Here is a 14,168-nt window from a genome sequence, read left to right as displayed (position 1 = left end):
TTTACACTCCCCTCGCGCGTGACGCGGGACGCTCCCGCCTTAAAGGCGCCGCGGCCCGGGAGAGGGATCGGGGACGGGGAGCGCCGCTGGGAGAGAGCGGGAGGCGTCATGTGTCCGGCACTTCTGAACGCCAGTGTGAGGGAGGTGTCAGTGAGCTTAACAAACGGAAACAGAAACCTGGGAAGCCGCAAAATCCGCTTCAGGAAAGGTGAATGCTGGCAGGGTGGTAGGAAAGAAAGAGGTGGAATGAGCGTAGGGTTACAGTGCGGGACCACCCTGCAAATATTCAGGAGCGCACAGATCAGAGGAGGGAAATAAGGGAATTAAGGTGCCGGGGTAAGCTCTGGCTCCAGCCGGTGTCACTTATCGGGACACTGCTCTGGCTGGGAGGATTTATTCTGCTTTTAAAAGCAAAGCTAGTGGGCTTTAAAATGTCAGGCAAGCAAAACCACTGTCTTTCTTTACCAAGTGTGGGGGCCGCAGCAGCAGCCTGGGGCTTTTGGCCCAGTCTTTTATAATGATCTTAAAACCAACAAACCTAAAACAAGCCCAAAACTTTTATGTGGAGAAAAAAAAAAAAAGAAAAAAGGAAACAACTGCTTCTGAGATCTGCCTTTATTTGTCCACAATTACTGCATCATCACTGTCACTATTGATCCTGCTCCTTGGCGGGAAACTGCTCTTTAGTGTTGCAAAATAGTTCAGGAAAAATATTAATAAAGCATTATTAAAGTCAAAGTCTGGCTTGGTCCTCAATATATTTTAGTTTGGGCATCAAAACAGAGATGGGAATTTTGTTGATGCACTGGCTTAGCTCACTAGCTGTAAGCCCTACATTATGATCTAGAAATTGTGTGAGAACATCAGTTATGTATTTGCTTATTGGTTTAGAAAGGAAAATTTTAAAAAAGGGAGGAAAAAAAGACTAAGATCATAACAATTTTTAAAATTTCAGATTAAAATGGAGGCTTTGGCCCAAGCACAGAGACACAAGCAGAGGCCTGTTTCAATTAATAGCTCAAAAATCATCCTCCCCTCGCTTCCTGTTATTTCTGCCTTCTTCCTCTCTCTTGCTGTAAATAGCTGTAGCAATCAAAAACTTCCTTGTACAAGAACATTTTAAGGCATTAGCAACTGTTCTGACATATTTTCACCCTATGAAAAGTTAAGAATATTAAGACTGGTTATAAGCCAGGAATAGGACTTTTTTTTCTCCTTTTCTGAAGAAGACCTGGATATCTTTGACAACAGCAGCTTGTAGTCTTCCTAAAGAGGTTAGCACTGCCCTTGCAGTACCTAGTCTGTCCTTTCCATGATACCATTATTTTGGGAAACTGTTTCACTGAGAAATTCAGAACAGACTTAAGTACCTGCAAGATACAAGCTCCTTTATTTCAAAAGAAAGGGGCAAAGGCAAGATACTTGTCTGATTTAGAAAAAGGAAGAGGAGCCAAGTGTTGGGATGAAACTGGCAAAACCAACATCATTTACTGTTCATGTAGTACCCACTCAGTCATTTTTATATTGTTGTAAGGAATTTGTGTAGTCCTACCCTAAGACTGCTCCAGTGAAGCACCAAAGATCTATGAAGGCCTCTGTGATGCAAAAAACCATGCAAGAATACCACCACAAGATCTTAAATTTTTACTTCACCACCAGTTTTCCAACAAAGAGATTAAAAAGTCACTTTCACAGCACATTGTGAGGTCACATGTAGCATCACTATGTTCTGCTTGATAAAGAGCAGCATCAGAAACTAGAAATCAGTTAAAAAGAAGTTGATTAGAATTCCTTAATTTCAAACTATCCCACCACATCAGTTCATCTTTAAATGTGTTTTTTGGAGAGAAACATCAGTAGATTTTTAGAAGCTGCTGGGGAAAAAAAAAAAAAAACAAAACAAAACAACTGACATTAAGAATAAATAGACTGTGGAAACCAGTATCAGTCATCATTATTTCGAAACAAAGTTTTTTTTTTGCTTACAGGTGCAAAAAGAATACTCAGATTTGTCTGTGATTATCTTTAGGGTAAGAACATTTGATGCTCCAAACTGATATTCTAGGTAGAGACAGGGTTATTATAGTTTTGTTTTTGGCTTGCACCAAGTTCTTGGAACCATTTGTGCATTAAGAGTGAAGCTACCTGAACTGACTCTTTATTATACATTGTTGACTCAGGATTTCCTGGCACGTCACCAAGCAAGTCCTCTGCTGGTTGGATTTCAAATATGTTTTCCATGTACTTCAAATTACAAAGTCCAAGCTTTTATAAATATATTACTTTGCTAAATTAACATTTTCATATGATTGCAGTGCATAGTTGCCTTTTCATTTTGCCCCTGGTGGAGATGGATGAATAACATTGTGTCCATAAACAATGTTTCATTAGTTTTCCAAGTTGCATTAGGAAAAAAAAAAAAGAGAGGGACTCTTCTAGTATGCTTTCCCACTAGATACTTCGGACAATATAGATGATTTTAAATTTTTTTTTTTAGACTAAAAGATATGTAAGCTCTGAATCATGCAAAATATGACCATCTGAGCTACATTAGTCTAATGTAACTGGGCAATTGGTGAAGTTATCAGTCTGTTCAAAGTGGTAGTGACAGTCCATTCTCACAGTGTCAGCCTGATGTGTGGGACAAGTTAAAAAAAAGAAAGCAAACCACTGAGGCATCACCATATGCTTGCTGTGTTTTCCATTTTGGTATTCCCAGCCAACCACTCTCTTGACATCGGCAGTTGACATTTACCACTGCACCAACGTAGTTAGAAGCAGTAAATTTGTGTTTTGTTTCGTCAGCAGCTACAAACTCGGTGCTATTCATCATATATAGGTGGGTCTCCATCACTAGAAAACGTTGACAGTTTCTTTCCATGATTCTGCACGTGATCTTCATTCATCTTCTCCAAAGCTTCAATCTAGAGAGCCAAATATAAAGCCATGCTGAAATCATAAAACCATGCCAGTAGCAGAAGGCTTCTAAACAGCATTAAAAAGTAGCTTTTGAGGCCAGAGCAGGTATGTAAAATGTTGCTATTTCAAAGATTCAGTCGCATGTAATAACAGCTCAAATACAGCCAGGTACACCTTCAAACAGCTATTCTCAACAAGTTACTAAAATGAGCAGCACTCCTTTACAGTTTGAAACCATGTAACTAAAATGCACCAGGGAGGACTGGATGATTTCTTATGACTTCAGCTGTATTCCTCAAAGTACAGAAGTGTGCCTTCCTCCAATGACACAGAAATCATGCAACTGTGACACTGTGTTCCCTTTGTCTCTTTCTTACTTTGGCCACTTGCCCCAGGAGTCACCTAATTACCAGCTCCCACCTACTCCATGCTGGACTAGGATAAACCTGCAATATCATTTGTAATTAGGGAGAGCAGAATTGCCACATTGCCCTTACTTTAAGTAGAAAATATGGAACATTTGACAACTTGTTTTTTTTAAATCGGATATCAGGATGCAGGCCTTGAGGAGTTACAAAGGCTGAAAACGAAAAGCCAACAGTGACCAAAGATTCCTAAGTCCATATTTACATTAGCATGATTTAAGCTTCAAAATTAAAAATGCTAGCCTAAACTTTAAATTCAAATAAATTAACATCTAAACCATGAAAAATAAGCAGTAGATAATTACTATTTTTCACCAAACCTTCCTTTTGTTGTACAACCTTTAATGTATGTAAGGCAAGGCAACAGCTTTTAAACTAAAACAGATCACTAGATTTGCCCTAATGCTGAAATGAAGCAACTATATTCAACATGAAGTCTTTTCTGCTTGGGAGCAGGGGGATCAGGAAAGGAGGTGGAGAGGTCTGTCAATCTGAGTTTCTGTAAATGTTTGTACTAGGTTGAAATACTCAAGGTTTTAAAAAGAGATGCAGAATGACTGCTGAACTTTTACTCACAGCAATCACACAAACTAAATCTGGAAAGTTAAGGTATTATAATAGCTACCATAGCTAACCAAATTTAAATTGCTGGACAGAGAAAGCTATACCTCTGCTTGGAAGTCTACTTCATTGTCAGCTGTAATATTTAAACCTGAGACAGCGTTGAAGAGTTCACGCTCATTAAGTGCTTCTGCCACGCCTCCTTTCTGGAAGAACTAGTCAAAACATATAAAGAGCACACATTAAACACTTTACTACACAGAACAAAATATTCTTCTGACTTTCCCCAGTTACAACATTTATCCAAAATTACATTTTTGTTTTTGTTGACCCGCAGGTAAACATAACTGAAAGAAGTTTTAAGTTCTACTGGTACAATTTTACTTTTCCACATTTTTTTCACTTTCAGAGAAGGACATTATCAGCATAGAAAATGTACAAGAGTAATCTTCTATATATCTAAGATATCTTGTATCTTAGAAAATGTGCAGCCTAACAGAAGACTGTCAGACAAAGAGGTCCTACCTGTGAAACATTCCTACAGTCTCTGAACAAAAACTCAAGTCCATGAGGATGGGTTGGCTCCACAGACTGACTGACATCAATGAGCCAGACCTGTAGTCACAGAGAAATAGCAATTCACTTTGTTTTAGTATTTCACAGTAAATAAAACTTTTCCCCCCCAAATTAAGAACAAACTCACCTTCCCATCATGCCAAAGCATGTTGTATTCACTCAGATCTGCATGGACCAGGTTGCACTCCCTATACAACTGCTGCATCATCTGCAAGGAACCAAATTAATGAAGGAAGTATGCTACGCTCCAAATAAATATTGCTAGCATGACTTAAAAAAAAAACCCAAAAAAAACCAAAACAACCCCAACCTTTCCCTAATCACCCACATAATTTACATATTTTTTACCCAAGTCGTCAATACACTTCCATCTAGGGAATTGCAGTTTTGGCAAACTGCCAGCAAACTAAGCTTTTATCATTGCGCTTGGCTTTGGCAAAGTCAGAAGAGCTACTCTGGTAAACTCAAGTCAGCTCTGCCAAGCAGTCCAAGTGCAGGAGACAGATAAGCATATTCTCTAAATACCTGTCATTTTCACTCCTATCACATGGGAAGGAAGTCTCACGGTTGTAGAGACTGAGTCCTAAGCAGTCACTTAAAACACAGCTGTGTTGCTCACTGGTCTCATTCATTTGAGACCTAGACCACTCTTGTTACCAAGCTGTGGGGCTGGTTGCCTGGTTGGGTTTTTTTAATATCTATAACGTAACAGTGAGTGGACAGTTGGCAGTGGGTGTGTTTGAACTAAGCAGATAATAGGAAATTAAAGCATCCACCATGCAATACTCTAATTAATTTTCCAGTTTCTAGGTTTGCTGAAAAGGGGGCAGGTGATCCACTGGAGAGTGCTTAAGCATTGCAAATTAAGTGTTTGGTAAGCCCAGAAAGACTTCAGAGAATTTTCTAAACCACATACTGCTTTTGTAATAGGAGGACTACTTGCTCACAGTTCCTCTGCTGCTAAGCATCTGTTTGTCATCAAATTCCAGTATGTTTTCCCCTCAGATTAAGATTAAATTTAATTGTATCTTTTTCGGTGCATACTTTCTTACTGATTCTAAGTCACACATTAAACAGCAGCAAAATAAGACTTTGGACTTTGTATCTTGACAATTATGTAAGCCTCCTGAAAAGTAAATACACGCTCATCTGTCCTTAAAGTTATTCCCTTAAAAGAAAATACAACCCAGAACTCAGCAGAGGAGAAATCAGCATCATCTTACGTTAAGAATCTGATAGTAGGCCTTTTTCATATCTTCACTACTAAGAGTTACATCCTTTAGTTTAGGAGCTGGGACTTGATCCTGGCCAATGAAAGACATAACCAAGACGTGTTTCTTAAGGATAACCACTTGAGGACAAGGAATTCCCGCATTTTGCATTCTGTGGATCAGAAAATAGATACTGATTAAGAAAAACAGAACAAAAGCTTCAAAGTCCCCAAAGTGCTAGTTCCCACTATCTCATTTGCAATCTGAGAGCTGTGTGAAAAAAACTGATCCAGAGTAAACAAAGTCTTTGAAAGAATTAAAAAACGAATAATTATATATACTGCACAGTATTTTACTCAGGAAAATTCAGATTCTGAAGTTATAAGTTAATCTAAAAATGCTCACTAAATACCAATCACTTTTACAACTAGAACCTGTTAACTTCAGGAGCCTGTTAATTCTGCTGCAAAATCACTGAAGATGCTGACACAGCTTATTAAAGTAAAAAAAAGCCAGGGGCTTATTCAGGTTGTATATTATTTTGGCCTAGAAGTCAAATACCCAGACATAGAGTATCTTCCTTAAACAGAGAACAGGAAACTGACAGGCATTTCACAATTACACTTTCTTTTTTTTCTTTACCTTGTTAAGTTATGCATTTCTTTCTCAGCCCACATACGAATAATTTTTCGTGGATTCAATTTACTGAAGCGGTCTTTAAACCTGTAGTCATCCTTAATGTATTTGTCACGGTTCTTGAATTCATTAAGAGTTGTTTTAAACACTTTGATGGCACATTCTGGAGGAATAACTTTATCTTCAGTTGCACTGCTCACGGAAAAAGATAAATATTTAACAAAGTTAACTATCCACATATTTACAAACAAATGTGTGGGTTTGGGTTTTTATACAATGTAACATACAGCAATTTTTAATATAAGAGAGGATCTAATTTTCTATCACATTAAGAAGACAATTTAAGTTTATAACAATTCTATGATTAAACTTACATATGAATGTTTGGGTTTTGGCATTTTGATTATAAGTTGCTTATCAAATAGGTTACCTCTCCCGATTTGTTAAGGCACATCTTTTCTCCCTGATTCCACCTTTCTCCCTTGACATCTCTAAATACATTATCTGTATTTGAGTTTTATTAGTTCTTTCTCAAACATCGCTGGTTTAAAGTCAGTTGCCATAATGCACTCTAATCCTTCCAGTACAGCAGGAAGGATTCGAGAAGTGAGCAGCATCCCAACACTGTTCTCAAGATAACTTGAAAGAAACAAACAGCACCTCGACTGAGCTGCAAATATAGAGCAATCTCTATGGAAATACAACCTTCAGGTGGCCCAAGATCCTCACAAGAGCTCTGTGGTCTGGGGCAGGTCGGTGGAAAGAGTATCTCAAAAATCTCAAGATTTTTTTTATTAAAGGAGTATGTATATATTCTGTATTTTTCCACAGAAAGGCAAGGTGGATTTATCCCCACTCATTAATAGCCTCCAAGGAGGAAAGTGGGGATTCTTTTACTTTATGGTTGGTATAATTTGGTTTTCAGATTTTATTATTACCTGCATATACACAAACACAGCCTTTAAGTCTCAGAAATAAAAAAGGTGCAGATGTTTAAATATTTTTGGTTTTTTCTGCTTTTTAAATCATCTCTCGTACTTAAAACTATCATCAGTAACAAACAATATACTCACTTTCCTCCATAGGCATGAAAAACAACAGATTCTTTTCCCGTGCTGATGCAGCCTGTGATGGTCTCCAGCATCCCAGAATTGACCATCTTGTACAGAAGTAAACGTGTTTTCGGATCCACTGCTTTCTCCTACAAGAGATTATTAAAATGAATAGGCAAGACATGAATAGTCTTTACCATGAGTTTAAAATACTTATATACCACAAGAGCTCAACTAAGTGGAAAGAATAATAGAAGGAAGAAAAAACAAAGCCAAAATAAACATCTGAAGCAAAGCAAATCTTTTTCAGGACTGATTTAATGATTTAATACTCTTAGTTTCCCATCAGCTGTGCAGCACTAGAATATTTTACTAATTGCACACATAGACTGAGGCTCAACAACACTTTCTACAGTGTTTTCAAGAAGCCTTTATAAATCATGAATCACAATATCCCAAGTATTATATTTCTTTAATATAAGTAACAATAAAGCAAAGCAAAAGACACAAACTTGAAGAAGTCCACATCAGGAATTACCAGAGGCCCTACTTCAAACTCATCCATACAGTCTGCCAAGTAAACTCCTAAATTATTAGGTCAGTTGGTCACCTCATCCTCGTGAAACTTGTTATGACGACAGATATTTGGAGCCATGTGGTTCAACTGCAGAGGATTAGTCCCCTGGATATTTCTATAAATAACTTCCAGGCAGTTTATTCAACGTAGCTGATTAAGAGACAAGTTTAGAAAGACAAAGAGAAACAAACAGTAGCTGCTTGCTCTTACTTCAACATGGTTCTCACAGTAATGCAGCTCAAACAAACAGCCTTTTTCTAGTAGGAGCTGGCTGATACCGTTTCCTTCAGCAATGTTAACAATGTTGCTTAGCTGTTTTACTAAAAATGGAATGCTGCAAGAAGGTACCCAGAATTTAGCTATTACACAAGATAAGGAGTAGAAAGAGAGACTTTTTTAAAAACATACAGCAGTGGAGTGCTCCTTCTTCTCATGGAGCCTTGCACTTCGACGTTCCTCAGAGTATGCATGCTGTTTTAAGGCGTTGAAGACTTGATTTGACAGCTTTAAGTCCATCCCAATTCCATCCCCAACTTGGAATTCAGGTGCAAACTACGAGCAGAAATAATAGGAGTTTCAGCATTGTTACTAGCAGATGCCAAAAGCTGGCACAAACAGAAATTTCTCATTCTGATTTGGAAAAACTCATGATAGATTTGGACCTATGTGAAACCCACTTTTTTAACATAATGACAACATTACACAAACACACTGCTTTAAATTCAGAACTCAAAGTTCTGCCCAAATTGATATGAGATTACCTAACATCCTGCAAAACTAGCACTTGCAGCATTTCCTTATTTACAGAAGTTGCACCAGTTGCCTAAAAACAATGAAAGGTATGTACTAAAGATAAACAGACTGAAAAGCTGTAAGTCAACCAATTGACTGAAAATAAGTTACTTGGCTTATCAGAGAAAATTAATTAGAAGAAAGATTACACATAGCTTTCGTGTTTTATTTGCTTGTGTGCCAGACTTGCTTTTGTTTTCCCAAAACAGTTCTGTGCAAATTCTTGAATTGCTCAATAACAAATTACTTTTAAACTCACAAAACTCAAACTGCCAGTGTGAATAGCCAATAAAGCAAAGACTGCATTGTTTTCATGCAACAGGGAAAAGATAAAAGTCAGCACCCTACCCAGCAGCACTGGTGGACAAGCATTAGTTCTTAGGCTGAATTGCAGCATTCCAGTTTTGCACACAAAATAAAGTTCCCTAAGTTTTCACTTACATTTTCCATGCGAGCAGTGTTTTTTCTTCCACATACCACTTCATCATGTTTCGTAGTAATGTCTTTTCCTTTTCCTATGAAACCCCTTCTTGGTGTAGTAGTAGGTTTATCTGTCAGCAGTGAGAAAAAGAAACCAAACTTTACATCTAAACAAACATAACCAATGCTCATAGAAGTCCCACAATATCCACAAAAGTAATATAATTTCATTTATAAAACAGAATAAATTACTTCAATTGTATGATCTTAATACAGTCTTCTCCAATCCTAAGCATGACAGCTTCTTTCGCTACGTTACAACTTATTTTTCTGCTTTCTCTGGAGTGTCAGACACATGTCTGGCATGCTACGACAGGAGTATTCAATGTCATCCAAATGTAGATGACAGATGAGCACATCCCACAATACTTCCCATGTACACTGGTTATTTTGCCAGATTCAGCCACTGAAGCCAATATACTGGCAGACAGAAGCCTGAAGTTACCCAATCCAACCTTCTGCTGACATCTCCCATTGAGGTGACCTGATTTTAAATGTAGCTGGTGTCTCTCCTCACATTAAAACAAGACCTAATTTAACTCTGTCATACTCTCAGGTCTATTGGCTGAAGAAATTGTATTGTTTAAAGCTCACACATACCTGCTCTGTATGGATCATGACGGGTATCCTGCCAATCAACCTCATCCTCTGAGCTGTCACTGTCATAGGGATGCACCTTCCGATAATTTTCAAAGGATATGGAGACTTGAGAAACAAAAGAAATAAGCATGTCTGTGATTATCAGGGATTTGCTACTTCCTCACAGCTCTGCCAATTTAAGCTAAATGCCAAGAATAGCTCCAAAACAAAAACATTCCTACTGATGAAGGTACCTTTGCTATCTCCATTGATCTTCTTCTCTTCACGCCGAAGCTGCGCATCGTATTCCCTGTCAAACTCCATCTGCAGCATCTGAGCTAGCATTAGATCACTGGAAGTGTCAATATTTTCTCCTGTAATAAATGGTCCTTCAGCAGCACTACATAAGATGGAAACAGATTAAAAAAATTAAACACAGCAATCTAAGCAGAAGCACTGCTCTATACCACTTCCCCACTCTATACAACAGACTTCATGCAGAGCTGACAGAAAGGAATGGATCTCAGCTGTCTGCCTCCTCTCCAAGCCAACACTAAATATTAATAGATCATGACTTCATTTCTCTTTGCCACTCATTTACGATGCAAATTTTACCTAAATTTTTGCTTGTTTACCATTCAGCAAGAAGCATTAAGATCTATTTTTAAGATGTCCTTCAGGAAAAAAAAAAAAGAAGGCATACAGGTGTATGCATCTGTATGCCTATTTATATGTTTAAAATTTCCCAAATATTGTTGCTTCATTCTGCTTCACAGGAAAGATAGCCAAAATTTGTACAATTTTGGAACTAGTAAGCTCTTGGCCTTTGTTTAGAGCTTTCAGGTAGTGGGAGGATACAGGTGATACACCTGATAGTTCTCAAAATAACACTGTACACTGTTGACAAGAGTTCCTAAAAGGGTAGAAAAAACCCATTTCTGACATTTCTCTAAATACATCTTACAGACTGTGTTAACACCCCCAGAAAATGCAAAGAATACATTAATAAGGAAGGAAGAGCAACAGAGAAGAGAACCTAAGGAAGACTTTTAGCTGGGGAAGCCATCTTCACTGAAAAAGATCTGAGGAAGCAGAGTTAGGGGCAACAGGCAAATCATTTACTATATTGCTATGCACTGAACACATTGTAAGAAAATGCACAAGAGAGAGAAGATGGCAATCACAACTATGGAGATCACTAATCCAGGACTTAAACTTACGCAACCACTTCAGGAAAAGCAGCATTTTCTTCTTCCAGCTGCAATTCTTTTGCCAGCTGTTCACTCATTACATCAGCAAGAGAACATGATATTGATGTTGTGCTAGGGGCTCCCCACGGACACTGTAAATAAACATTTTATTCAAGTCAGCGAGACTTGTGCAGTGGCAACACAACAACCAGGATAATTAGCTATCACTGGCTCCAAAATAAGCTCATGTAATCTTGTAAAGGCTCTTCTACAGATACTTGGGGAACTACTCAAAGAGTAGTTTCATAAACTCAATAGAGAGAACGAGGGTTGAAAATTTTCGATAGTCACTTACTAATTAAAGGAAAAAAAGTCAGTTTGTCAGTGTCGGTACCCTCTGGACACAGGGGTAAAGCCTCCCCAGGAGGCTTGCAAACAAGCAGACGCACAACCTATGTAAAACTTCTCTTGGACTAACCCAACAGCAGTGGCTTACGCTCAGCTTCCTCCCCCGCTCCTAGAGCCCTGGAAAGGTCAGCCACGGTAAAACATGCCGTCTCAAAGCCGCAGAGGGACACAACACCGCGCTCGGGGAGGCGGGCGCTGGGGAACGACGAACCAAGCAAGCCGGGACTCGCTGCCTACGGCCGGGATAACCGAGCTCACTCATCTCCAACACCCTCGGAGGGAAGCAGCTCGGTTATCAGGCTGTCACAACAGCTCTCACCACCAAGGAGATAATTGCCGGTAGCAGCAAACAGCGCTTGGGTCGCTCTGCCGAGTGACCGCCACTCTGGTGGTGCTGGCACCGCCTCGCAGCGGCCTCTCCACGGCCTCGGTGCTTTTTTCCTCCTCCTCCTGCTCCTCCAGCTCCCAGAGCCCGGAGAGCGTCGGCCGCGGCCCCGCGGCGCCGGCACAGCGCTCACCTTGCTCTGCCAGGCGGGGCCCGGCCCGGCATCGGGCGCGGCGGCAGCGACTCCCACCGAGTCCATCGGGCACGCAGGGGCGGGCGGCGGCAGGAGCGGGGTCTCTCCGCGGGGCAGCAACGCTCCGACTGCGAAACCTTCCGGGTCCTCCGCGCTTCTCCGCGGCCGTCGGGCGGCCCATTGGCCGGGGGTGACCCGCCTTTCCGGTGATGTCACCGGGGCGGCCGCGGCCTCACCGGCGGCGAGCGGAGCCTGCCGGCGGAACCCCCGCCCGGCCGCCCCTGCCCGGGGGCTGACGGGCAGCGCTGGGCTGGCGGTAACGCGAAAGCGAGAAATTAAGTAGCTGACGTTTGTTTTTTTTTATCTTGCGAAGTAACCAAGGGAACGGTGGGAGGAAAAAAACCCCAACAAATCAAACATTAAGCCAGGCAAAGCAAATGGATGAAATGGAGTCCAGAGAAGGGCAACGGAACTGGTGAAGGGTCTGGAGTCTGATGAAGAGCGGCTGAGGGGGCTGGGGGTGTTTATCCTGGAGAAAAGGAGGCTCAGGGGTGAGCTTATCGCTCTCTACAACCACTGAAAGGAGGCTGGAGCCAGCTGGGGATCGGCCTCTTCTCGCAGGCAACAAGCAACAGGACCAGAGAACACAGCCTCAAGCTGCACCAGGGGAGGTTTAGATTGGAATTTGGAGGTTTAGATTAGGAAGAATTTCTTCACAGAAAGGGTGATTAGATTGGAGCCAGGGGAGGTTTAGATTGGACATTAGGAAGAGCTTCTTCACAGAAAGGGTGATTAGATTGGAGTGAACTGCCCAGGGCGGTGATGGAGTCACCATTCCTGAAGGTGTTAAAGGAAAGACTGGATGTGGCACTCAGTGCCATGGTCTAGCCCACTTGGTCATGGATTGGACTCAGTCTCAGAGGTCTTTCCCATCCTAATTGATTCTGTGAAATGGAATAGTTGGCATTTGTTTTTATTACATGAAATAACTGAGGGAACAGGAAAAAAATACAACAAATTAGCCAAACCATAAGCAAACAAATTAATTTGATGCCAATCCTGTAAGTCACTGTAGATATAAATTGAAATACTTTGTATGTGACCTGCTGCCTTTTACATCTCAATTTTATATGTAATATTTATCTGGAAAATAGTATTGTGACTAAAATGCCCTATTTCCAGGACAGCAGCAATGGGATAGTGTTCTGCTACAACACATTAGGTCTACTTGGGCAAGTTTCCTTAAAGAAAGGAAGCAATACCTAGAAATCTCCTCTGGCTGGCCCGTCACCATCTGTTGAAGGTATCTGTCTGCAATCAGACAAATGTGCTGTCACAGTCACTGTTGATAATCTGAAAACCAGCCTAGGAAAGCTGGGTGGCTGCAAGGGCAGAAGTTCTAAGGGGTTCTTTGGCACGCCCCAGCCTGCTCGGAGTAAGTTCCCTGTTTTGCATCTAGCAAAGCCCATACTGCCAGGCAGGCCCAGTAAAGGCCATCCATATCAATTCTCAGCCATGCAAGAATCAGCTTTGTCGGCCAAAGTTCCTCTTATTTGTCCTTAGCAACCTGCAATGACGTAACACATTACAATCTCCTAAGACACTCTGTTCCAGAGTTCATTACCCCAGAAAATTCCTAGCTAAAAGACAAACCATTTGGAAGAGGGTAGGGACCCAGGTTGTAACACAACCTGCAGGCATGACACAGGCTTGTGCCAGGAAGGCATTTTAGGATCATAGAATAATTTAGGTTCTAAAAGACCTTTAGGATCATCAGGTTCAATGGTTACCACAGCACTATCAAATGCTGGCGAGAGTGGCTTTGTCTGGGGATGCAGTACCAGCATGTTTCTTACCCTCTCTGCACTTAGCCCTGGTGAAAAGAGATTATTTCTTTCCCTTTGCAACAGCCTTTTGGGGTACGAAGATTACTGTCTTGCTCCCCTCCATCTTCTTTGTCTAAAATTAACAGTTTTATGTATGGGCAGAATATCAAAGCAGTGTCCTTCTGCCCTGGGAAAAATCATTATTCTTGCACAGCTGTACAAGCACTGATTAAGAAAATGGGTTTTGGTAGGTTTTGATTCAGAAAGACATGATAAGTAGCTAAATATTCCTATGTCTTGTTATTACGTTTTTAATTTTCAAAAAGAAGTCTTCTATTTTAGTCTCTTAAATATTTCCTGATTAGGCCTTGATCCCATGACCTCTCATATGAATGGATCAAGAATGATCAATGAACTG

At 40.6% G+C, this 14,168-nt stretch overlaps 1 protein-coding gene and 1 long non-coding RNA gene across 2 annotated transcripts; one reads left to right on the top strand and one right to left on the bottom strand.

Moving 5' to 3' along the window:
- Positions 1-69: 69 nt before the first annotated feature.
- On the top strand, positions 70-8,356 carry LOC119711737. The gene is made up of 3 exons (XR_005259753.1): positions 70-208; positions 6,913-7,080; positions 7,414-8,356. It is a non-coding gene; the product is annotated as an uncharacterized LOC119711737 (long non-coding RNA).
- Positions 1,622-12,281, bottom strand: RIOK3 (RIO kinase 3). Its single transcript, XM_038162255.1, has 13 exons — positions 11,925-12,281; positions 11,029-11,150; positions 10,063-10,208; positions 9,830-9,934; positions 9,191-9,300; positions 8,366-8,509; positions 7,402-7,529; positions 6,335-6,520; positions 5,705-5,864; positions 4,609-4,689; positions 4,431-4,520; positions 4,013-4,120; positions 1,622-2,924 (listed from the first exon to the last, which is right to left on the bottom strand). The coding sequence occupies exons 1-13, from the start codon at positions 11,988-11,990 to the stop codon at positions 2,823-2,825; spliced, it is 1,548 nt and encodes a 515-aa protein (XP_038018183.1). The 5' UTR covers positions 11,991-12,281; the 3' UTR covers positions 1,622-2,822.
- Between the last annotated feature and the right edge of the window lie 1,887 nt (positions 12,282-14,168).

The sequence above is a fragment of the Motacilla alba genome, chromosome 2 (assembly GCF_015832195.1).
Source record: "Motacilla alba alba isolate MOTALB_02 chromosome 2, Motacilla_alba_V1.0_pri, whole genome shotgun sequence".
Lineage (NCBI taxonomy): Eukaryota > Metazoa > Chordata > Aves > Passeriformes > Motacillidae > Motacilla > Motacilla alba.
The sequence above is the reverse complement of the archived record's forward strand: the minus strand, read 5'-3'. Positions and strand labels throughout refer to the sequence as shown.